The 27,215-nt window shown below is 35.8% G+C and overlaps 2 protein-coding genes across 4 annotated transcripts in view; both read right to left on the bottom strand.

The window, feature by feature from the left end:
- The window catches only part of agfg1a (ArfGAP with FG repeats 1a), a 47,739-nt gene extending 31,889 nt beyond the window's left edge, over window positions 1-15,850 (bottom strand). Inside the window, exon 1 of one of the 3 annotated variants that reach the window (XM_056473707.1) lies at window positions 15,423-15,850. In XM_056473707.1, coding sequence (XP_056329682.1) covers window positions 15,423-15,589 — 167 coding nt within the window. In that variant the 5' untranslated portion in view covers window positions 15,590-15,850. The remainder of the gene's footprint in view (window positions 1-15,422) is intronic. The other 2 variants (XM_056473710.1, XM_056473709.1) reach the window with 2 other exon arrangements.
- A 1,678-nt stretch (window positions 15,851-17,528) lies between these two features.
- mrpl44 (mitochondrial ribosomal protein L44) lies at window positions 17,529-25,569 on the bottom strand. The gene is made up of 5 exons (XM_056473557.1): window positions 25,357-25,569; window positions 22,365-22,587; window positions 20,749-20,994; window positions 20,186-20,364; window positions 17,529-18,668 (listed from the first exon to the last, which is right to left on the bottom strand). The coding sequence occupies exons 1-5, from the start codon at window positions 25,527-25,529 to the stop codon at window positions 18,491-18,493; spliced, it is 999 nt and encodes a 332-aa protein (XP_056329532.1). The 5' UTR covers window positions 25,530-25,569; the 3' UTR covers window positions 17,529-18,490.
- Window positions 25,570-27,215: the final 1,646 nt, after the last annotated feature.

Genomic DNA, 27,215 nt, shown 5'->3' with positions numbered 1-27,215 from the left:
TTATACATTTTAAAAACTACTTGATCAACCCCCAATACTGATCCTTAAGACTTTCTGGGAACATTCCTGTCATATGCCACACATTGTGTCTATCCATATTTAAAAAATAAATAAATAAATAAAATAAATACAGTCCCTTGTTGCAAGACATTGAAGAAAATTGAAGATCACATGAAGATGAACACATGAAGATCATGACAGAATTCAGAGGACTTATGCTGTGCGGGTTACAACTTATAAGCTTAAATTGTCAAGAAACAAGAAAAGTAAACTGACCACGCTGAATACGGATCAACCTCAAAGTCTGTGAATTGTCCCTTGTTGGATGGCATGCATTCTATAAAAAGGCAAGCTCTCAAGTCAACACACTTCGATGATGATGACAGACAAAAGGCACAAAGAGACATCACATCAGCGACTGGCCAATCATAAAAGCTTATTTATGATATCATTGTGGAGTGGAGCTTGCAGATGTCCAATGGCATGTGTATCAGCCCAAGAAATGAGAAGAAAATGAGTCACTAGGACAAACGAACATTCGCAGAATGAGGATTTAGGACACCACTAGATGGATTTACACCAATCTCGGGTGCCACTGCCAAATGAACGACCCTGACACAGAAACATGAAGGGAAACACAGGCCTGATCCCACGTGTGCTGGGTTACTTGCATTTGCTCAAAGGGGTTTTTATTTGACTAAACAGTTCAAAAGAGCATTAATGTTTTGTTTTAATGTTTGAGGTGAAAAGTGAGCTAACATTGCCCAAGGCCAGAGCTTAACCTTTAAGTGTAGCATGTGAGAAAAACACTTCAGGTGGTGGAAAGCTCTGGCATCAACTTCACACTCTGGCTGAGCTTGCAGATGCCGCATATGGTTTCATTGATGAGTAAAGGCATGTGTGTGAGGTGAGAATTGGTGGTTGTATTGGGGTTTTGTGTGGGAGGATGGGCTAAACAGGTGGATTGGTGAACATGGGTCACAAACTGGGTAAGAGGCCACAGCAATAATGTATGGCAAACATAGGGGAAGAGAAATATGCGCATAAGTTCTGTAAAGCTTGTGGGTGTGTCAGAGTTTGCTCAACACTCTAGGTCCTCTTAAGAAATCACTGCAAGCTAAAATACTGAAACTTCCTCTGAACTCATACGTCAGTGCAAGTCATCATTGACAACCACAAAAATTCAGACACAGCATGCATGTCTGAAGGTCTTTAGATGCACAACCTTTCAAAAGTTTGGGGTCAGTTAAAGAAATTATTATTTTCATTGAGAAAGAACAATCCAAGAAGAACAATTGATCAAACTGGAGCGGAGGGGTAAACTGGTGAAGGGGAATAAAATATAACCCATTTTATTTAAAAATAAACAGTGATTAACAATAATCAATAATTAATAAATAACTGTTTAAATAATACAATAAATGGATAGATAAATATTTTGATAAGCTAAAAAATACACATTAATATAAAAGAAACAATGTATATGAATATAAAAAGTTAATTGTTAGATTAAATAATATCTAATATAATAATATAGAATCAAATAATTATAAAATTACTAACACAAAAAATGGATTAAATAAGATTAAAACAACAAAACCAAATGTATTTAAATAAATAACAATTAATAAAACGATTTTTTAAAACATCAAATTTAGCAAAATAAATACATCAAGTATTGCAATAAATAGAAGAACTTTAATAAATGTAACTTAACAGAAACTAAATATTTTCACAGAATGAAAAGGGTATTTGTACAAGAAACTATAGTTTTACATTTGATGTTTGGGGGTCTGTAGCATTTAAAAGATTAAAATCCCTACTGTAAACTAAAGTTTACTTGACAACAAAATAAGTGTATGAACTTTATATTGTCAAACAGGTCAAAAGGAAATATCACAAGTCTAAACAATAGCATGTGGAATGAGATCAATCAAAATCAAGACTTGAGGTGACTTTGAAGTATCAGAGAATACAGAAGCAAGACGAGGAGATAACAGTAAAGAAAGAAAGAAAAAGAAAGACAGAAAGAAAGAAAGAAAGGAAAGAAAAAGAAAGAGAAGAAAAAAGAAAGGGAAAGAAAAGAAAGACAGAAAGAAAGAGAAGAAAGAATAAGAAAAGAAAGAAAAAGGGAAAAAAGAAAGAAAAGGGAAAGAAAAGAAAGCAAAAAAAGAAAGAAAAAAGGAAAGAAACGAAAAAAAGAAAAAAGTCAAATAGAAAGAAAAAAAAAGAAAAAAGAAAGAAAAAAGGAAAGAGAAAGAAAGAAAGCGGATGTGGGAAAGACAGCAATAGCAAGATAGAAAAACACGGAGAGACAGAAAGAGATAAAGAGGCAGTGAAAGTAAGCTGTCAAAAGACAGAGAATAAAGTAAAAAGAGTGAAAAAAAAAGAGAGAGAGAGAGAGATGGAGCCTCCCTGTGCTGGAATGTGTTTAGCCAGTAACTGACCCTGCTATAAAACTAACAGGGAAGTGTTTGTGGATAGCCCGATTTCACCCAAATTCTCCTCAGGTGACGCTCCTCTTTCTCAGGCCAGAAAATCTGTTCCTGCTTACAGACAGATAGAAGCAAAACATTGTTCAGTTTAGAGGTCAGCTGATGTGTCTATTTCAGATACACTGTCCTTCACTGATACTGACACACTGAGTAAATATAAGCAAAGACGACGACGAAAAGGTTTTGATTTTTGATATTTTTCTTGAAATATAAATTTTTTAAAACTGTAATTGAGAACAAAATCACAAATGCAGCACAGTTTTATCAAAAACACAAATATCTTTGTTTAATAAATGTACCACAATTATTGGCATACCTATGAACTTCTGTTTTTTGCTAAATAATATTGAAGTACTCTTCATATTTTAGAACACCTAGGCGACAGGTACACGGAGTCATTTAACCATGACCTCCTGTTTCACAAGGGTTTTAAAATGAGGAAATAACACACAGACCAAATTCGCTTAGTCATTTATCACCAAAATATCCAGTGATGACTTGGCGATAAAAAGTTGTTGAGCTTCTCAAAATTGGAAGTGGCTACTAAAATGCCATTTCCACAATCAGGGTACAATCATTTTAAATAACTCCAAGCGTTATGAAGCGGCCTGAAAGAGGATGTTTGTCTGTCTTTACCACTAGCTGGGTTTCCATCCTAACGTGAAACAAATCTTTTCAAAGTTAGCAAAAAAGTGAATTTGATGCTTTCAAACTGTTAAAGTGGTTCATTATAGTATTGGTCACCTAGTAACCAACAGTAAACAAGTAAGCACGTTAATAAACACATTAAATAACATGAACTAATGGACTTATTTTAAAGGGTTACCCACAATCGGATAAACCTTGCTTCAGACCACTTTAGTTTGCAAGCAAATCAAAGTAGTTGATTATTCTTCAGGCGAGACTGCCAGTTTATAATGTAGGATGGGACAAATTAACATTAATATGAAGTCCAAAACTTATAAACAGCTTTTAAATGGTTTATTTAGTTAGAAAACATGTCAATATGTTCAATAGTAAAAGTGCCATTGGCAGGGCAGCTAGAGAAAATGACATTTTCGTCAGTGGTGGCATGAATGCACACCATTGTTGGCAGTGCAGTCTGAGCAAATTTTAGCTCTCTCGCCAGAGGTAATGTGAACGCATGGTTAGGAAGATAGTTTACAAGGCCCAAAAATCTCTAAGAACTCTCACAACCAAAGAACCGCAGAAGTTAGTGGATTCTTGTGGTCAGAAAGTCTTTAAAACTACAATCTGACGTCACTCATCAACATTAACTGTGCATTTTGTTTGTGTTTAATGCCCTGCCAGTTTCTATGGCTCTCTCCATGGCCAGAAAAAGTATACTGGAGATATAGAATATATTAAGGTTTTGGAATTGATTTCTGCTGCTAAAAACACTAAAATATTTGAATGAACTAAAAATGATCTAAATAAAATTCCTCAATGCTTCTTTTGCACTGAGTCTGACTCCCTTTGATTGTCTACAGGTACCCAACAAAACCAGATATTAACACTTTTGCACTGTTCATGTATACTACCCTTTTTTCATGTCAGGGATTAAAACATACACTAAATGAAACTGCTGTAAAAATGCATCAGATCATTATTTTTATTTTTATTTTTTTGCAGAAATCTGTTAATCAACCTTTGTCCTGACCAAAAGTACAAAATGTTTTTAAATACTACAGGATTTTAACTCTTTAATTGCCAAGTTCACAAATGATGTTACTGATTTGGTGAAAAAAGTAATTGTGGACTGTATTTTGTCTTGGACGGGAACAATTAGTAACAGCAATAGCTTTGATGCATTGTTAGATTTTCATTTTTTTGGCCTAATTTAGTGTTGGTGGCTGTTTTTGCCACATTGACTTCCATTAAAACTACAGATGGTGCGCAATAAATACAGTCTTTCTTTTTATTTACTCCATGTAGTTCTGAGAGCTGAGACGCATATTTAGATTTTCTCAGACTCATCAAGGTAAGTGCGTAAAGGTCACTCTCACACACTCAGACACACACTTTAATTTGCTGTTATACTCCATATAAAAACCAGAAACTAAACTTTTTTCTTTTTCACAGGCCTATCTAAAGGGTTAATGGTGCCAACTGAAGATCAACAGTAAAAATGACAAATTTGACCTCTTCCCAGCAGGGAAAACCAGCAACGATCAAAAACACATGATTATATGTTGTCATGGTTTTACAACTAATAATGTGGCTATAATGGAAGTCAATGGCAAAAACAGCCACCAACAGTAAATTAGGAAGATTTTATTTATTTTTTTTTATCAAAAACAATATATCAAAGGCAATGTTGTTTCACATGGCCAAGTCTTTGATAAAAGGTAAAAAAAATTACAATTACATTTTATATTGAAAATACGTAATTTTGTGTGTTTTTTCCACCAATTCAGTGACATCACTTATGAATTTGGCAATTAAAGAAATAAAAACTTGTAATTTTCTAAGCAATTTAGTCGTTTTATGCAAAAAAACTTTGGAAAAAAATATTTATCTGATGCATTTTACAGCAGTTTAATTCACTGGATGTTTTCATCCCAAATATAACAAGAGACGCAAATTGGCCCAGAGTGCATCGTTGAGTTTTATTTTTTGTTTAATTCAAACCATTTTCTCAAAATATGTCAAATAAGATGTCATTAAAAATCATTCTGCTAGCTGAAACACAAAAACACTATGACCAAATTAAGACTCAAAAATCACCCCAGAGTGGATAAAAACATCCTCAACAGTACATAAGGGTCAAGACCCTCCCATTCCAAATGTTTTAGATAAATCTTTACTAGTGCTGGATGATCATTTTTAATCATTGCTTGAATCTGTAATTAAAACAAACTTTCTCCATTAACTGTATAAAAGAGTTTCAAGAAAACAAAATCCTAAAACAATCTTAAGCGTCTTCAATTATTTTGTTAATATTCTGAGCAAAGAAGACATTTTTCTCAGCAGACTTTGCTAAGATTTAGAAAGGGTGCCAATATAAGTGGATAGCACTGTAATGTCAGTACTTTATTTTGAGCGTAATCAGTGGCTGATAACAAAATTCAGGTGAATTCAGGCAAATTAGACCATTTTCTTCAAATTTACTAGAAATTTTTAACCACAAAAAGTTATATAAAAGCAGAAATTTCTGTTCGAGTGAAAAGTGTGAGTGGAGCTAACGGCCTTTCACACATACGCACAATTACTGACATAGTGAGAGGACAATGTGCACTTCCTGTCCTACTGTTTCCACTTCCTGTGCACATGCAGACCACAAGCTGCTGATGAAGCAAATACATGACATACATTTCCTGTTCGAGGAGAATTCACACTCATCTGGTCATACACAGGCCATAAAATGACCAGAGTGATTATAAATGAGAGGATGTGATTAAAGTTCAGATCAGATGACAGGAAATGCAGTAAAATCACTACAGGATATTAGTCAAACACAAAGCTGAAGAAAATACAAACAGAAATGATTTATTTGCATACATATTATGGCTGATAATGCATAAATGGTTGGATGATGGTCAAGTAAAAACAGCATTGACAATTATTTAAAAGATCCCACAAAGCGCTATGGTTTTAAACAGAATTCAGTCAGATCTAATGAACAGATCTGAATCACTGAAATTGTTTGAAAAGATATGCAAGCACCGTGGCAAAATCTTTGCCCAGTTCTCCAGGATTAAAACGGGAATCACTGGCACACTTGTGCATATGGGCACGGCCGGAGGATCAACTCCCCATGCAAACGCCCTAATTAAAATCCAGCACCTAATAGCTCATACATTAATAGCTTACAGTGTTAATCATTCACTTTTCCATAACCCACAAAAGAACTTGCATATATTAGACTTTTAACACTCACTCCATCAAGCTTTTGATGATTAGCTAAAAATATAATGTGTATTGAGATACAACTGATAATAAGAAAGTGTAGGTTCGCTTGCAGAACGTATTTTGGATATGAGTGTGCGTTTGTTGGTATGTGGGTGTGTCATTTCATGCGTGTGTTACAGGTACGAACGGCATTGGAGGATCCGCATTTCGTGCTGATGACGTTGGGCGCTGACGCTGGGTTTGCGCTACCAATCGCTGGTTGGCGTAGCGATTAAAAGTCGAGCCCAAACTGCAACGGCGATCTCTTTCTCTATCTCTTTCCATCTCTCGCTCTTACTCTTTCTGTGGGTCTCTGTGAGGAGTCTCTCTTGCGAGGGCTAGTCTGAGAGAATGTGTTTTGCTTGTGTTTAATTCTCTTGTCTAAAGTTTTGAGGTCTGAAAGTGCAATGTGTTTGCTTATGAACTTGTCCAGTTAACTGATGTATTTGAGTGATACCTCGGAGAGGTTGTAGGAGTGAGTAAGTCGCGCGATATACATATACAACACCGATATTAAGCTTTTGTATTAGTCCATTAGGTTCAGGAGAATGTGCTGCTTTGTGTATGTTTTGTTTTTAGTTAGAGTAGTCTAGTTAAGATGTTTGGTACTTTGAAGATCTTTCTTTTCATGCTTTTCTTTAAATATCTAGTTTAGTTTGTTGAAAACCGTTACTGAGTTTTGTTATATTTATTTCTTTGATTTAAGCACATCTAACTACTTCCTCTTCCCCCAGGTAATTCATCATTTATTTATTTATTTATTTATTTATTGTAAATATTTTTCTTTCATTGTATAATATAGTTTCACTGGAAGTATGGGCAATAAACAATTGCAGTGATATTTGGTTCGTTTCTATCTCCCTCCATTTGTTACACACACACACACACTCAACAATTATTTGTTATGTCAAATACCCTTAGTTTAATATTAACATCTAAAAGGACGTAACACTCGCATATATACAAAAACCTAAATGCCACGAATAATTCAAGCATCAATATAAAAGAGGACCTAAAAGGGCACCTATGATGAAAACCATCTTTCGTAAGCTGTTTGGACAGAACTGTGTGTAGTGTGTTCAGTCATACTGGACTGATATAAACACAATAAGTCTCTTGTTTTAAATTTACTGATGTAAAAATAGGATCCAAATCCCTCCCATTTTGAGGCCCACCGAAATGTGACAAAGGAGTACGGTTTTCCTCACCCACTGAATTGACTGACAGCTGCGTATCGACATGTCTCCATAGTAATGCATAAAATCTTATCAACAAGACGGGACGTGCGCAAAGCAACTGGGATTAATAGATCTGTTCAGCTCTCTGTGATCATCTGCATCTCAAGAATGAGTTTTACATGTTTAAAATGTTTTTGAAACTTGCATGTTTGTAATAAAAATAGTAAAATCGCTACATAATTCATCAACACAGCCGCATGTCAGAACAATTATGAAAGAAGATGCTTCAATCATGATTTTTGGATGTTAAATCAGGTTTATTTTCTACATTAGCATAACAGATTTCCATACAGCAGTGGAAATTAATGTGTGTCCTGTCACATTTGCCGTGCAAAAACAGCGCAATGCTAAATGTGTGTGTGGGCGTGCAAACTTTCTAATGACATTGTGTGCGACTCATCATTACAGAAAGGCTCCAATTAACTTAAGAACAAAGTACACAACAAATAACCATTGGGAAAATGCTTACTAGGGAGAACAGCTTCATTCTTGTCTGTCACTGTGCTGTTTATCTACATGAGATGCAACAGGTGAAGGCTACACGCACCAGAGCAATACTGGGAGATCTCTATGGCTCTGACACGCATGTGGGAACAGTGGGCTGGGAGAACTAGCTGCATTAAAGACAAAGGTAAAAACTACAATGTCCTAACACAGAGGTGGGCAAACTACGGCCCACGAGCCATATGCGGCCCGCTGAACACTTTCATCCGGCCCGCGAGGGAGTTTTTAATATGCTGCTTCTGAGTAACAGTTATGTTGTAGAATTAGTAAATTAATGATGCAATACAAGTGAACGCCATGTGATGGCAGTACTGCACGCGGTACCCCTAGCGCAACCAGTAGAATTAGAACACACTCTCGGATATTAAAATGCACTCGAGCGGTAAATGACTCAAAATGAGTCAGGCAAACACAATGGACTCTGAATGCCGTGTGTTTAAAGAAGAATGGACAACAAAATACTTCACCAATATCAGACAGAAAGCACTAGGTGTAATATGCCAAGAAAGTGCTGTTAGGACCTAACAGCTCCAATTTTCTAGATTAAGAAAGGTATTATAAGTAATCTGATGGGTATTTTGAGCTGAAACTTTACAGACACATTCTGGAGACACAAAAGACATATTAAATCTTGAAAAAGAGGTAAAATAGGCGACCTTTAAAAGGTCAATGAGTATACCCTTAACAACAAACATTATTTTCTGTTCTATGAGAATAGGGAAGTCCGTTACACAACTATAGCCAAAACAAAAGAGAGGAACAAATGTCTCTTTTAGAACATTTATTTCCAAGCTGATGAGTGATGTTAACTAATAAAACCATTGACAGCTAATAATAATTTATGTGAAGACCTTAGGAGTTAAAAGCAGCAGACATTATAACAGCAGTGCACACTTTATGAAAGTTATTGCATTTAGTTCACTGTTGCACTCTATTGTCTGTAGTTTGTAGTGACGTTGCTAAAGAGGCTGTCTGGCATCTGGTGTGTGTGCTCTAGTGAAGAGAGCAGCAGACGTCTCTCTGGTGATGTTAAATTCAATTTAGAGAAAGAACCCATTTATTTCCCCCAATGGAGTTTACTACGACACTCGTCGTTCAGGGAAAATTATAGAGGGGAAGGACTGTGTACTATGTACTACATAGTACGTTCACATTTGGCCTGTCACAATAATCAATATATCGACTTATCGTGCAATATGGACATGACCTCAATAATTTTTGCCCACTCAATATATGTTGTGCAAATGTCTTTAAATTCTGCAGCTTCTGTCATCTTATTTAATCTCTGTTGGAGGTGTCAGCGAGTTCAGGAAACTTTTTTTTTACTAACAGGTCAAGAAAAGTTGAATTTTCACATTTTTCCGGAAAACTACCAGTTTTGAGTAGGTGACAAAGTGATCTCTGTTTTAAATCTGCAGTCCACTTCCAGAAAAGTGATGATTCGCAAACAACATTTAAGCCAAAAAGGACATTTACATGTGGGTTTTGTGCTTTGAAGTGCCATAAAGGTGCTGTATGTAAGTTTTCGACTCATCTAAAGCATAAAAATACCATAATATGTTTGCAGATATTTAGGAAACATGCCAAGTGAACATTCTTGTTTATCTGAAAAACAATGCTGAAGTCAGATATTCTGCTTTGAAAATGGGCGTTCTGTGCCAGAATGCTGCCTCTGTTTTGGTTCTTTTAACCCACCCAATGCCACTTCAGCCAATATTATTTCAGCACTCCGGGTTGCCTTTGTGGAAAACCACATACTTTATTCATTCAGAAAGGCTCTCAAAGCATGTGCCAGTGACCGAAATGCGACCTCCAGACGTAACATGACAGAAATTTAAATACAGTCATGCAGAAGCACAGAATATGCACTCACTCATGAAATGGTAAAGTTTATAATCTAATTAATCCATATTAAACTTTTTTAACATTATTAAATGTACATGCTGAATCACTGATTTGTGTTGATTTTGAGTCTCAGTTCTAAAGTTACATTTCAAATGATTTATTTTATTTTCAAGATCTGAGGTAAACTATCGGCTGCTGCTTTCAGTTGTATGGCAATAAATGTGATGTAAAATGAAATTCAAACTCACATTATTAGCCTTTAACACTAAATAAAGCACATGAGGTGTACTTGAGAGGTGCTCATTTTCAGTTTTCTGTTGTTCAGGTGCAAGACATAGAAGCCGTTTCTAATATATCATTTTGAGGTGTTTCATTACAATATGGAAAATATTCCTTCTATCGCAGACCATTGCTTTTATTTAGAACACTATTTAAATCAGCCTTTAGGCTCGATCGTCAGACTCACTCCTGGTCCTTAATCTGGATCAAAACAAACACAATACCTAGTTCAACCACTGGGTGTCAAACTTACATACTGCACCTTTAAAATGACAATAATATCACTTATTGCAATAATTTCTATGACAATATATATTCGCACAACATAAATGATTTATTGTGACAGGCTTATTCACATATAAATACTGTCATAATTTTCAAAAAAAATCTAGTTTAGACTGAGACGCTAAGTAACTATCATTTTTAATGAGGTAAACAGTGACAGTGAGAAGAGCAAAGGTTTGACTTTGAAATTCAAAAGGTTTTTATTTTCAGGCACATTGTTCTCTCAAAGCAACACAAAATAAGCAGAAAATTGTTTATTTAAAATAATGGCCTACTTGTGAAATGTAAAAAATATATTTGTATTTATGCTTCAAAATTCACACAAAAAAATTATGTTAATTTATGAAGATTATATTGCTGAGCCAAATGCACAAGAATAATACATTTGTTGTTCCAATAATCCAGAAATCGATGGAAAAATCCGCTGGGATTTTGGTCAATGAAATCAGCTTGACGTTAGTTCCCAGGTTGGCCTACAATATTCTATTCCTGCAGCACTCAACTGTTAAATCAAAATTTACAATGATTATTTTGCTAGCACACATTGTTATTCTTTAGACTAACAATTAATCCATGCAAGTCAATCCACTGCAAAAAGAAAAGTTTGTTTTGGTATTATTCAAAGTCTGCACATTTGCTTCTGCATTGGTCTGCTATGAAGGAACGATGTGCAAAAAGTATTCCATTTCAGTTGGAAGTACATCAACATGCTAAAAAGTCTCTGCAATTTCCTGTCCATGCAGACTTTTCAAGTTGAGTTAAACTTTATTACAGACAATTCGACTGATTCACATTTATAGCATGACAAAGTAAAAGCTCTCACAGTGCGCACAGACTACTTCAAATACACCGGACACCCTTTCCAAATAAACTAACATGATCCTCAGCCCGCTCCTCCCAACAGGATCCCAGAAGAATTCAACTACAACAACTCACTTCATATTTCCTTTCATTGACTTCGTTTACATGGACATCAGTAATATAATTATTTGCTGTAATCTGCATAAGACAATAATATGATTAAGGTGTTTACATGAGTTGCTTTTTGAATGTTCCTTTCATATTCCCGTTTTACATGTTATAGTCACTGATCTGTATAGAATGTTCTCGATTATAGATCAGAGGTTATAGTACATAATTCGATTATCGTCATTAGCTCCTCATTCAACGATAGTTTCCTCAAGTGTTTTACTGCATTTAAGTTTAACTGCATTTAAATTCTTACACCGTGTATGCATGCAAACAGACAACAGCGGATACAAATTCTCAAACAACAGGCCACCTCTGCCATTTCATTCACTAACATTTCATTTATATCCCACGACAAACTCGGAGGTATTGGATGAAAGCGTAGTCATAGTTTACTGCTCGCACCAAAAATGTGTGCTCTTGCTTGAAGCTATAGGTTGTTTTCAATCAGGTGGTTCTGGTGACGAGTGAAATTCAGATGGAGGGCAGGAAGTAAAAAAAAAAAAATGGGAGACATTAAGGGAAGTCAGTATTTTTGCGATTTATACCATATTTCTAAGGTGATATAAATAGAAAATAACCACATGTGTTGGGCATGATGAAGATGATGGAGTTTTCCACTGAACTTAAATATATTTGCTTGTCATAGAGGCGGTAGATACTGTGTGCTATTACATGAAAAATACTACAATAAATACTATATTGTTTGGAAGCATACTTTAGATAATTACTTGAATTAAACTCTCGTAGTAATTATACTGTGGCTATGGTACAGCAGAGCTGTAGTAATAAACAAATTATTCAATAGGTTTCAGTTATACACTATAAATAATACACCACTGTTACAGTATTTATTACAGTTTATCAGTTTACTATGCTGCAGTATTCTGTAGCATTCATTAACAATGAGTTGTACACATTATACACTGTAGTATGTGGTTCAAAAACTAATTTATTATAAATTACTATAGTCTTCCCCCATGTGGATAGCTTCCAGACATCACGAAATAACAGATGAACGCATACAAAAGCGTTGGGGTATAGTCTACATTAAGATATATACATTTTTTTTGTAATGGGATTAGTGCTCCACAATAATAACAGTCTAGTTTTGTCGCAAGGGTTGCGTTATTTTTTTGTTCGGTTGATAAACTTAATATCAACGAACATTCACCACTGCTGCGTATATAGAAGTTAACGTTACGTTTCTTTATTCCACCAAAACGCCAGTAAATGCTTGGATTTTTGCAAAACAAGAAGGGGATTTCATTGCAGCGATTACATGGCAGAATACGTTATTTATATGATAGAATCTGATTGTTATAAAACAAATGAACATATTTATACACATAGCTAGACCTGTATATAATCTTTATTGGTGCTATCAAACAAATTATCGCGTTCAAAAAAAAAGTTTGTACACATGGATGTATTGAATGAATGTTGATTATATGCCGCCTTTTCTTACGTTTTCAGACAGTTTCTTGAACTTTCCCCCCTTTATGAGCAAAAACCTTTGGAAGTCCATAAATGCTGTTCGGCATTACTTATTTTGTTTAATCAATTATAAACAACACAAAACAGAAACATTTTGATGTTCTGATAGCGATTCCCACGTAGAAGAACCACTTCCTGCTCTCCATCAGAGTCTCGCGTGTCATCAATGACGTCATGTGAAAACAACCTATTCTCATTTGTTTGTCATCAAACGCCTGACAACTGCCGTGCGCAACCTGTTGCATAAATTACTACAAAACAGTAATAATTTGATTAAGGCGTTTACATTTCTGTACTGCACTTTAATAATGCGACTAAAATAGGACTATGCCTTAATTCGATTTCTGCTTAGTTCAATTAGGACTAGTCAAAAGGTAATAGAAAAATAATAAATTGCTGTTTATATGGTTGACTTTTAATCATTATTATAATCGGAGTATCGATGTCCATGTAAACGTTCTCACTTATCAACTGATTACATCCATCTAACTATCCTTCTCATATTTTGCAGACATACTGACTATTACTAAGTAATTTTGCGGTCAGGTCAGTGCGCACAAGAGAATGGCATTATAGAGATCTCTCTATCTGGACAGCACTATGAAAGGATATCCATCCAGCGATTTACTCAGAAACAGTGCCAAGATGTCATTTCTCTAAGAAGTGCTTTAAAGAGAAGGCAGATGGTTCCTCTGCCCTCATGGGATACAATGAAAGGTCGTTCTCAAATATCTTGCCGCCTTTTGAGGGAGTAGTTTAAATGTAACAGTCTGGAATAGACGAAACTGCAAGCTAGTAACAAAAAAAAAATTCAGAGATATGGAAAGACGCCAGCAGAGCAGTTTCCTCCTCTACTTGACAGCTGGGAAATCGAACCCATTTTTAAGCAAACCCAGGAGACGTAGCTCATCACGCCTCGGATGTGATGAGTTCAGACAAGTTCAGACTGCTGGAGACTATTTCGTTCCCTCAGATCAGAAACAGAGACTTGAAGAACTAACACAACCAATTTAGAGTCTTCCCCAAGACTTTCAGCTAATGAAAAAAGGAACAAAAATGCACTACTGCGTGCAGACAATCCATTTCAAATTCAGATATCAAGATGAATATGTGAATAAAAATGGGGAACAAGTGGGTCGGTTTTCATCATATTCCAAACCAAGCATAAAATTATAGGATTGAATTACACAGCAGGAACGAACACATTCATTTGTAATGACATTGAGCTATCTGCAACAGCAATATAGTGTTTCCCCAAAAATATCCCGAAACAAACTGAATGCATTTTACAATTATAATAATTAATTTGAGAAACCAGTGCAGAACATGTTAAATTGCTATGACTGATTGCCATTTTAAAAAGATCAATAAATGGGCATGAAATATCTTGAGAGCAAACGTAAAAGGAGGGAATATCGGGTGGTTCTAAAGACCCACTCCTCACTGACAAAGATAAAAAACTTGTCCCATACATGAGCTCATTAGTCCTATTTTGACTGCTATGCCATCCTAAATATTGAAAATAACCCATCAAAATAGGCTTTAAGAAATAGCAGATCCTTCTGCTGGTTGTCGATTAGAGCTGGGAGATAAAAAAACGTGTGTGTGTGTGTATATATATATATATATATATATATATATATATATATAATTTTTATTTTTTAATCTATATATATCTATCTATCTACATATATACACACACACACACACATATATATATATATACACATCTATCTATCTATCTATCTATCTATATATATATATATATATATATATATATATATATATATATATATAAACTTGATCTACCCCATACAAGCAACTCCTTGAATAAACTCAGCTTCATTTAGGGACCGTCAAGTTCTCTGCTATCAGGGAACACCGCATGAGTGCACACACCCTTTGCCACATGCTACCATGTGTCTCAATGACTATCCAGCCCCTCCACATGCTGCATAGGGGTTTATCTGATCCACAAGAACCTCTCCTTATAGTTAGATAAGACAATACAAGGACATGACTATGTAGACAGCCTACAGGTAGCTGCTCAAGTTTGCTGGAGCGGACAAAAGACACACATGAAGATGTTACCGCATTAGCCCACCCACCCAAAATTCAACTCACCCACACGTCAAGCCTGATTGTTTTGTTAACTGACAGATAACCAACCCCCCAATAAGTCAACAAAACATTTACCCTGCCTTTATTTGCATTTAAGCCCCTCTAACAAAGCATGTATGCTAATGGATCAACAGCTGGGATGAAACAATAGCTTTCACAACCTAGCAAACAGCCTAGCTAGACACGTCCAGACAATGCGGCTACGGTGTCTAGGGTACTAGGTAGGCAGAACACTAGATTTTGAGACAGCCCCAGTGTGTAAAAGAAAGAGGCTCAGACAGACAAGAGGGTGGCTTACAGGATGCCAGAGCAGGACGTGCAGACGAACGAGCCCACGGTCATGTTGGCGTAGGTCGGCCCGCGCTGGTCGCAGTCGAAGCACTTTCGGTTGGGCGCCAAACTCGTCATTTCTCGCAGCATCTTCAGGTGTTTTTCCTCCTGTTTTCGCTTCGCGCTCGCTGCCATGGCCGGAGCCGTTAATATAACGTTAGTCAGATAAAACGAGTGATATATATAAAAGATCCAGTAAGTGTCCTGGGGAATGAGTAACCGACGGAACTTCCTTTGAAATAGATCACCGGGCGACGGACCGGAGTTCTTTAGAAGGGCCTCACGTTTCTCGAACAACGGTATTGAAGAGAGGAGGGTCTTTCTTTACCATCCAGTCTGCCCACTCGACTTTCACTACCAGTAAGCTGCTCTCGACAGCCAGCCCAGCCCTCCCACTCTGTATTCATTCCCATTTAATTATAATACCATGTAGTTTAACTTGACGACCAACAGGAGGCGAAGAGTACTCGGCGGTTGTACGATAACACAGGGCTCAGTGCTAAAACTGCTTGTAAAACATTCTTCGCGGGGATCAAATTTATGCAAGTGTGAAAATTATACGCCTGGCAATAGTTTGGCTTGACGTGTGTGGTTATAAGTGAGGACAATTGTCGTGTGTTTATATAAAAGCGTCCAGAAACGACTGAATCCACTAGCAGAGAAGCGAAAACTCTGGAAAGGAAAAGCGAGTAGCCAATCATAGGCTACTTTTAGGATCACGTGACAGCAGTCGAACCCGTTTTGGAGACTTCTCGAGTGCACGTTCTCGCCGAAGACTATATAAAAACGGTTCTCGCCCTTATTTAAAGGGATAGTTCACCCAAAACTGAAATGTACTTTTTAGTCACCTTCAACTGGCTCCAACCCTTTAAGAGTTTGTTGAACACAAAAGAAGATATTTTGAAGAAAGCTGAAAACCTGTAACCCATAGGAGAATACTATCAGATCAAAACAGATATATGGAACTCAAATGACATGTTTTTAACACTTCTAACAACTTCTTTGTGTCAAAGTCCCTTTAATTAATTAACTACCTTTTTTGTATTATATAGTATTTGTGTTTAAGAGAAGAAAAAAACACATTAAGGCTTGAAACAAGTAAAGGGTGAGTAAATGACAGAATGCTCTTTATTTTAAGCGCCCTCTATAGGAACACGTGGCGCAGCACATTAACGCGAATAAATCAGGTCCAGTTCTCTGCTGGAGTGACCTAATTCAGAGGATTTAACGTGCTGAGGGCATAAATCATTTAAGAAGGCTATGAATTTGTGTTAAGTAATAATGGTGTGAATGAAACCAGATTAAATGTGTAGTGAAAAGAAGGTTTGATATTGTTTTAAAAACTGCCTTAAAGTTTGACTGATTTTAAGATGACACTCCATCAAGATGGATGGATGGATTTTATGGATGGAAAGATAGATAGGATACATACATTGTGAAAATGTTGGGTTCCACACAATCGATTTGTGTTGGAACAGCATGACAGAATTGTTAACTTATTCGTTTTGTTTGTTTTATTACAAATTGAAGTTGATTGAACTTAAAACAATTCAGATGTCCCAAAAAAGGATTGTGTTGTTTCATCTCATCCTAAATAAGTAGTTTGAACAAACAGCAAACATAATTTTTGAGTGTGTGTAGGCAGATAGATAGATAGAAATAGAAATCTCCCTGCTGAAAAGCTTTGTAGGGAATATAAAGAGAATTTTACTGGTTTTAATGTAAATTCTAATAATCTCTGTGGCTCTCTACTGGTGATTTGTTGTCTTCTATTGGTGCCCTTCTTAAACCAGCAAATGCTGATGGCATACGTTGCAAAACAAATAACCAACAAAATGCACTGGTTTTAATGTTCAGAAGAGGGTGATTTGTAATGGTTTTATGGCAGAAATCAATATGAAATGTAAAGGTTTATGTTTAAGTAGTTTGACACAATTTACTCACCCTCAGTTGACTCCAAGCCTTTTAAGTTTCTTTTTGTTTCTGTTGAACACAATAGAAGATATTTTAAAAAATGTTCAGACTCAACTTTATTATCCCGTTTAGGGAAACTAAAATTGCAGCAAGGTGCCGTAACACAGGCGAAGTTCCATCTACACTTTAATAAAATATTACCCCACAACATCCAAAACACCATATTGAAGGTGCATCTCCCTCCCCCTGGACTCATTTAATGACCTAATGGCCACCATTATGACAAAGAAACCAGTGGACTTTGACCTCCATATCAGAAAAAAAAAAATACAATGGAAGTCGGTAGATTGTAAAGTTTAATTCCAGGCTGAACTATTTCCTTTAACTATTTTAAAAACGTAAAAAAGAATATATAAAATGATGTTTAGTAACACGCACGCACACACACACGCACGCACACACACACACACGAACTATAACAAGTCTATTTGTTAATTGTAAGTTTGACTGGCATTCAAATCATTCACATTGTGTAAAGAACTATACACAATGGTTTCATTAATATTCATCAGGATTCACAAATATAAAAAATGTTGCACAACCTATGAAATAATATATGAAATACTACATCATTTTCAAGTAATCATAACACTCTATAACTATCCCTCTGACAGTAAAATCTGGCTGATTGGATGAGCCCAACAATGGTGACCAACTTGTAAAACTGGTATCCACGACAACACAAAAAGATATGCTTAACGATTTTTGCATTCAGTCCAGACAGACCACTTCAAGCTGAACATTCTGTCCAGAACTTTTATTATCATCAACCAGAACTTAGCATTTATATACAACAGGTTTTATGCAGCAACAGAATATCTAAAGGATGTGCATCTGCATTATAGATGAATGCTCTTAAGGCAGATGTATATGATGTTTTAACTGTCAGTCAGTGGTACATTAAGAGTCCCTCAGGCATATTCCACAGGCGTCCAATGACCGGACAGCCACATTTCAGCAAAACAAATTCACGTTCACCCATACAGCAGATGAATGTATGCATTTTGCTTCTCCAAAAGTGTCCCACTGGAATATACTCTTCAAACCATTATACACTGTCATTCATCCGCTGGTGAGAGCCTGTGTGCTGAGCTTCTGAAGCTGATCTTGGGGTGCAGTGAAGTCAAATGGCCTGCGGTTTTCTGTAAAGCCGTAGAGTTTCCTTAAAGCCACTCGAGCCGCTTCTTCTTCAGCTAAAAGGACAGTCTCGCCTGGACCCTGAGCCAACAATTTACGGTCACTGATGCAATATAAAAGAGAAAAAAAGATATGCCATTTTAAAAATCATTTAAACCAAAGTGAGAGGAGTATTGACTGTTGGCTATAGTTTTCTTGGAGGAGGCCAGAATAAATCTGACACAATTGAATAATCTACTAGAACACTTCATTTACAAATACAGTATTGGTCATTTATTTTTAAGCAGTGTTTCTAAAGGCAGGTTGATTTATTGCTAAACGATGCTAGATGACATTGAGATGACATCATTATATAACCTATGCACAGCACTGTAACTTGTGGATTTAAATACGCAACGAATAATTAAAATTGACAAGCCATCTTAGAAAAATGTATTATTTTGAAAATCTGAATTAGGATTTGTTCATAAAACGAACACATAATATTTTATTAATAATATCTTTTAGAAGTAGTATGTTATTTTATCAACAACAATTGATGCATGCTCATAATAAATTGCAAAACTACACATTCTGAACAATTATAGTTTTAAACATTGGTACACACTGTAAAACCAGAGCACAATGTCTTTTTTTTATAATTTTAATTTTACTATTCATGTTTTATTATTATTCACAAGCACGCACTGCATTGTGTTTTACAATGATCACAAATGACTTGTGGTCAACTTAAAGGGTTAGTTCCCCCAAAAATGAAAATTCTGTCATTATTTACGCACCCTTGACTTGTTCCAAACCAGTTTGAGTCTTTTTTTCCCCCTGTTGAACTCAAATGAAAATATTTTAAAGAATATTGGAAACATTTGACATAAACGATTGTTATTCATAGAAGAAAAGACAAATTCTGTGGAAATCAATGGTCACTGGTATCCAACATTCTTCAAAATATCTTCTTTTGTATTCAAAGGAACAAAACAAACTTTCAGAATTTTCATTTCTGGGTTTTAAACTTACGTGTTGCACAAATTGACAGTACCTATTTTTTTATCCCCAGTTTCTTCTTTTTTTAAAATGATTTTTTCAGGCTTTTCACCTTTAATAGATAGGACAGTAGAGATTATTGACAGGAAAGCAAGGGGAGCAGAGAGAGGGGAAGGATCGGCATAGGACCTCAAGGCAGGAATCGCACTCGGGTCGCCGTGAGCACCGGAGTGCATGTGTCGACGCACTAATCACTGCGCCATTAACACAGACATCCCCAGTTTCTTTTACAGTACCAAACTGATCAATAGATACAGGCTAATATACACATGGTGTATGATAAATCAACATTTAGGGAAGCCTAGCATTTAGCTAGGCTTCCCTCTCCAAAAAAAAAAAAAAAAAGCTCAATTTCATGCTAGGTGCTCTTTGAAAACAAAGCTGCCAGGGTAGTCTGAAAAGTTGCTAAATATAGCAACAAAATTGCTAAGTTGGCACCGCCCAACCAACCATACAGATGAGGGCTCAGATAGAGCATCATGATTTTTTTCCACAGTGTTTTGCAAATGTTTTTATTTTGTGCTACATATTAACAAAGGAACAATAATGTAACTTATTATTCCAGCACTTGCATCTTACCTGTAAAGGCCAACAAAATACAGAGGGAGGACAGTGCTGGCACCAGCAGAGCGGATGAGACGGGGCTCAGGTAGAGCTACACCTTTACGGGTCAGTTCTTCCACCAGGAGCCCCATTGGATCCACCACATTCCACATATCAAACAGATCTTTGCCTATCAGCTGAGACACGAGGAAATCCTGCAAAATGACACACCTTTAGTACACACGCACAGAGATTAGGCCTGTGACAAACAAACATTTGCGTAATATTATTATTTATAACATATTAGTAACTTAATATCTAAATACACTCACAAATATGAAAAATAACTACAAATCAATTTGATATAATTTATTAAACATTTCATTATTTTAAAACATGTTCAGGATTATTCCACCAAAAACCGATTTATAAAGAAAATGCAATGTTGTCTACCAATCCATCTAAAAATACCTTAGAAAAAAAGAGTTAATTTATGTAACATAATATATCATACAACATAATATAAATTTGATGAACTACTTCAGTTCATTCATATAATAATAACGATAATAATAATAAAAGCACCTTTCCTGTCTTACCCTGATGAAAAGGCCGGCTCGCACAGGCCCGCTGCTCTGCTCCAGAGCACCAATCACAGCGAAGAACGTTCCCTGCAGGATGTGGTCCGGCACAGGAAACTCTGCACTCATCGTCAGTTCCTCCACAGCCAGGTTTCGTGCCACGTGACACATAACCTCTGACCCTGTCAGGTGACCTGCGATAGCAGCCACGCCCTCATCAGGAAGATTAGGAAAGCTGTTCCTGCACCAGTCACTCAGGAAACCCTGTGCACAACAACAGAAGGAGAGAAATATCAATATCATACCAATTCAGCAAAATCATCACTCAGTAACTCAGTGGCTCATTGTAGCAATCTGTGTGTGTATTACTTCAGGAAAGCAACTATACATTTGTGCTGTTACTTCTTTTATCTACCTTACATTGATTTATTCTTCATTTAATTATTTAACCCTTGTGTGCTGTCGGGGATGTTTTCATCCACTCTGGGGTGATTCTGAGCCTTAATTTGGTCACATCTTTCTCTGTGTTTCAGCAAATAGAAAGACTTCAAATCATATTTTGACACATATTTTTGGGAAAATGCTTTGAAAATTTTTAAAAGCTCAACAATACACCGAGCAAACTTACTACCCTTTTGATATGTTGGTGGCTGTTTTTGACTCATTGACCTCTATTATAATGACATCTTTTGATTGCAAAGCCATGACACCATATTTTCATGCATTCTTGATTATTGGTGGTTTTGCCTGTTAGGAAGAGGTAAAATTAGCAAATATTACTATTGATCAACAGTTGTGGTGAAAAAAAAAGCTTAGTTTCTGGCTTTTATATGGAGTATAGTGTGTGTGTGCATATGAGAGAGAGACCTTTGCACACTTATCTTGATATGTCTGAGAAAATCAAAATAAGCATCTCAGCTCTCAGAACATGGTAAACATAGTAAGTGTACACAACTTTACAAAAGTCTTGTCACCCATCCAGGTTTTAGGAACAACAAATAATAACTTCTAGTTGATCATTTGGTATCAGAAGTGTCTAATATGAAAGGCAAAGGCCTCTAGATTACACTTATTTTACCAAAATTAAATATGATCATGCCCTGGTTTTTAATTATTTAATTAAGACAGTAAGGTCCGACTTTGCTTAGACAAAAGTCTTGTCACTTAACAGAAATAATGTCCAGTATAGAATATAAAGTCATGGTGCAGTGGATAAAGAATTAATATTGTGTATGACTCCCATGAGCTTGGACGACTGCATCCATACATCTCTGCAATGACTCAAATAACTTAATAAAGTCATCCAGAATGGCAAAGAAAGCGTTCTTGCAGGACCCCCAGAGTTTATTAAGATTCTTTAGATTCATCTTCAACACGTCATCTTACCTCAGACTTGCTCAATTATGTCCATGTATAAATCTGTTAAAATCTCGCAATTAAGATAATTTAACTTTACACTTCTTTACTACCATTCCGTAGGCTCCTGAATCTGCTTTTCACAGTTGAGTTCCTCTTTGATAAAAGCCTATTAATTAATACAGTTTTGATATTAGACAAGTACAAGGATAACAGATCTGGCAAGCGGGGATAGATCTGCTTCTGGTGTGGATACTGTGATCTGACATTGTGCTTACCGTAGTAAAATGTTGACCGTGTTCACGCAGCTCAGTATTGTCTTTCAGGTTCAGGACGGCGGTCTCTGAATCCAAACCCAGCGCTTTCCTCCTCTCTTCCTCAGAGCGCAGGTAACTGGTATTCACAAACGCTGTCTTCAGCAAATCCACAGAGAAACTCTCCTGCAGACGGACACCGAAAGCTTCCACCTCAGCATGGTAATCAAAGTTCGGCTGTTCAGAGCTGATCAAAAGACAAAACAGGAGTGTTAAAGCCATGGATGGAGACATTATTTCAGAGGGAATGTGGACAAATTATCAATATCAATACAATTATACACACTTGCACACATACACAATATGTACATACACTACATGACAGAAGTCTTGTCGTCTATTCAAGATTTAGGAACAACAAATAATAACTTGACTTCTAGTTGATCATTTGGTATCAGAAGTGTCTAATATGAAAGGCAGAGGCCTCTAGATTATGCTTATTTTACCAAAATAAAATATGATCATGCCTTGATTTGTAATTATTTAATCAGGACAGTAAGGTCTGACTTTGCTTAGACAAAAGTCTTGTCACTTAACAGAAATAATGTACAGTATAGAATATAAAGTCATGGTGCAGTGGATAAAGAATTAATATTGTGTGTGACTCCCATGAGCTTGGAGGATCTCTGCAATGACTCAAATAATTTATTAATAAAGTCGTCTGGAATGGCAAAGAAAATGTTCTTGCAGGACTTCCAGAGTTCATCAAGACTCTTCTTCGTCTTAACTCAGACATGCTCAATAATGTTAATTCTGGTGACTGGGCTGGCCAATCCTGGAGCACATTTGCTTTCAGGAACTTTGATATGGCTTAAGAATGAGAAAAAGCGCTCTCCTGCTAAAGAATTTGCCCTCTCCTGTGTTTTGTTATGTCATGAGCAGCACAAAGGTCTTGATACTAGTCTATTAGAAGTCAAGTTATTATTTATTGCTTTTAAAACTGGGATCAACGACAAGAATTTTGTCAGGTAGTGTATTTATAATTTGATTTAATATCATTTTATTCATATAAATGTCTCCTAATCATTTAAAAAAGATAATTTAACCATCAATTTATCATCATATCCTTTTAAACCTGTTTTATTTATATAGTAAGAGAGCTTATTGATGAACGTTTATGATGAAATGGTTTCATTTCCCATTGATTTCCAATTATTATTCATAAACACAAAGGGGGTCAATGGGAACCAAAACTGTCTGAATACAAACATATATTATTTTAGGTTCTGCAAAACAAAACAATACAGATTTGGAACAATTCCTGAATTATTAATATAAAACATTAGGCCTGTCACAACACTCAATATATCGACTTATCCTGCAATACTTGGAGATGACCTCAATAATTTTTGCTGTTGCAATATATATTTACAAATTCACAAATAACGTTAGAGGAGCCATTTTACAGTGACATTTACGTACTACCTCACCGGTGTCAAAGTTTATAATTAGACATTTACCTAAAAGGACATTTAATAGTATATATAATAGGAAATTTCCCTTTTTAACATTGAATTATAGAATCTAAATATCCTTAAGTACTCAAAGTATTTTAAAGTGTTTTTCGGCTAATTGCATGCTGTTATATAATCATTATATAATCCATGGGATAAAATGATCTTAAAGGGACAATAATATCGCTTATTGTAACAATTTCTGTGACATTATATATATATATCCCAATAAAATTCCTTATCATGAATGGTGGTCCAAGGTATGATGAATGTATTAACTATAAATACTAAGTTCTAGTGCTGTTATTGTTCACTAAAATATGAATCAAATTAAATATAAACGTTATATGAGAAATTCTGCCTTGGGAAATAGAAAATACAAATTTTACATATTTAAAATGCATGCATCGTACATACATAAAATGTTAACTGAATATTGAGAAAACAAACCCATTTCATTTTTACACATGGATATGGACTATTACTTATATACGAAAATTATTGTAAATATTACTTTTAATGCTGAAGCCGAGTCATACACAAATTAAGTGTTAATATTAAAAGAAACAGCTATATGGCCCTAAAACAAATTATTTTGACAAATGAATCATGCATATATGCTATATGCATATTTGCTACATTTAGAGAAAAGTCCTTATTAAACAATTGAACAATAATGCAAAATGTCGTAACATGTCCATATCCCCAGAATAAGTAATAGCAATATCAGTGGCGGATTTAACCAATAAGTAAGATAAGTGGCTGCTTAGGGCTCCAGGAAATCTGAGGGTCCCTAAATAAATACCTATGAATTATATATAAAAATATTTTCTATCATATTTTGTATGATGAGTGTCTAAAACAATAAGAGCTTAATGTGTATTACATCTGCACAAATGTATCCCCCACCCTCAATCATGGAGAAGTCTAGTAGTCAAATTAGGTAAAGATTTAGTTTTTAAAACGAAATATTATATAAATAATTTTAAGTCGTGAATTCATTTTAAGAAATCAAATCATTTAAAAAAGTTTTACAAGATGCTTTACATGTTGTTGTTATTTTGTATTAAGACAAATGTAGAAAAGGAGTGATTAAGTGATATAAGAAAAATAAATCAATTAAAAATAAATTAAAGGTGCATTTTAGAATTTTTGGGCCACATGGCTGGAATTGCTTAGGGCCCCCAAATCACAAAATTCTATGTAATACATAAACTGTTTAGTACGTTAGTAAACTGTTTAGTATGGGTCTTGACATTTGTACTAAGTAACTAAGTAACTAAGTAACTAAGTAACTAACTAACTAACTAACTAACTAACTAACTAACTAACTAACTAACTAACGGTGACTCAAAACCCTGCGAGCTGTCTATCTCTAGACAACGCAGATACACCCTAAAGCACCCTGACCCCCATATATACACCCTAAGTAGGCGATTGACCATGATTTGAGTCACAGCCTTGAGTCTCACTCATAAGTGATCTTGAGATGCTCTACTGACCGTGGCTTAGGAGCTGGAGGTCCCTCCAGCTTCAACTTCTTCCGCATGACGAACATGTAGGCCTTCATCCATCTCTTCTTTTCTCTGATTTGGGTGAACACCACTGCTCTGCACACATGATGATAATGCAAAGGCAAAACGGCACGACTCACGAGCGCCCTGCACGCCGCCATGACAGCCGCGACCTCACACACTGCGCTGTCCGTGAACGAGCGACTGAAACCCGGGGGGAAACTGTCCACAGCGCCGCCTCCTGGCCGGAGCTCCGAGATTGTGTGAGTGCATATAATAGCTTTTGTTCATTACTAAATTTAAAAAGTATGTATAATATATTTGTTTTTAAATACGATAATTATGATATAAGATAATATGTCTGTATGTAAATAAGGGCGGCGCAGTGGATAGCGCTGTCGCCTCACAGCAAGAGGGTCGCTGGTTTGAGCCCCGGCTGGGTGAGTTGGCATATCTGTGTGGAGCTTGCATGTTCTCCCAATAGTATCTGGATGCAGCCTTTATGATGCAAGCTGAGATTGCATCACTCAGCGATGCAATGTCAGACACAATGCACAAAAAAAGGAGCGAGTCACATCACTGTGAGGGGTAGGGTTAGGGGTGGGGTTAGGTGAGGTCATTAAAAAGCATTGGATGCAGCACAGATTGCACTGCACCAGGTCTGCATCCAGACCCCTGTTCTCCCAGTGTTAGCGTGAGTTTCCTCTGGATGCTCCAGTTTCCCCGACAAGTCCAAAGACATGCGATACAGGTGAAGTGGGTAAGCTAAATTGTCCATAGTGTATGGGTGTTAATGTGAGAGTGTATTGGTGTTTCCCAGTGATGGGTTGCAGCTGGAAGGGCATCCGCTGTGTAAAACATATGCTGGATAAGTTGGTGGTTAATTCCGCTGTGGCGACCCCTGATTAATAAAGGGACTAAGCTGAAAAGAAAATGAATGAATGAATGTAAATAAGATTATGTATCCGCTCTCTCTTTTTTATTATTTAATTTTATTTTCTCATGTAATCCTTCTTATTAAGGATTGTGAAGTGATTTTGTTGTATAATGAAACTATACATGCTGGTTTTTGCTAAAAATAAATGAAATAAAATAAATCAGAATCCTAATTTTAAGGTTTTGTAGACTGAAATGTGCTTAAATATTTCCAGTATCTGAGACTCTAAACAAGAAAACCCTTCACACTTTAAAAATGTGCAAACTTTATAATGTACTGTTTATAACTGCTGCATATTTGGATATTTGTATTTTGTTTTTACTTCCTCCCCTGGCATCTATATTTTTATTGTAAAACGTTATATGCTTTTCCTTACAAAATAATAAAACAAGACTGAGGTGGTGGAATCCACAACTGAAAAACGAAGGTGCAAACAATGATTAAAAACACCTATTTTACAGCAAGATTGTTCAAAATAACAAAATCTAATGTGATCAGCTATATTATAGTAAGTAGCTATTAATATATCAAGCATTTGTTTTTGCATAAATCTGTTCTGCTAAATGACGATGGAGCATTATTTTACCTACATCTTTATTTCTTATGTGCTTATTAAAAATATATATTCTATTTTTATCTGCATCAAATTAAGTTGACAAGCGGGGATAGATCTGTTAAGTTTGTGTGTACTGTAAATAAACACACATATACAGTTGAAGTCAGAATTATTAGCCCCCCTGTTTATCTTTTTCCCCAATTTCTGTTTAACGGAAAAAAAAATTCAGCACATTTCTAAACATAATAGTTTTAATAACTCATTTCTAATAACTGATTTATTTTATCTTTGCCATGATGACAGTAAATAATATTTGACTAGATATTTTTCAAGACACTTCTATACAGCTTAAAG

Source organism: Danio aesculapii, chromosome 15 (assembly GCF_903798145.1).
Source record: "Danio aesculapii chromosome 15, fDanAes4.1, whole genome shotgun sequence".
Classification (NCBI taxonomy): Eukaryota; Metazoa; Chordata; class Actinopteri; order Cypriniformes; family Danionidae; genus Danio; species Danio aesculapii.
The sequence above is the reverse complement of the archived record's forward strand: the minus strand, read 5'-3'. Positions and strand labels throughout refer to the sequence as shown.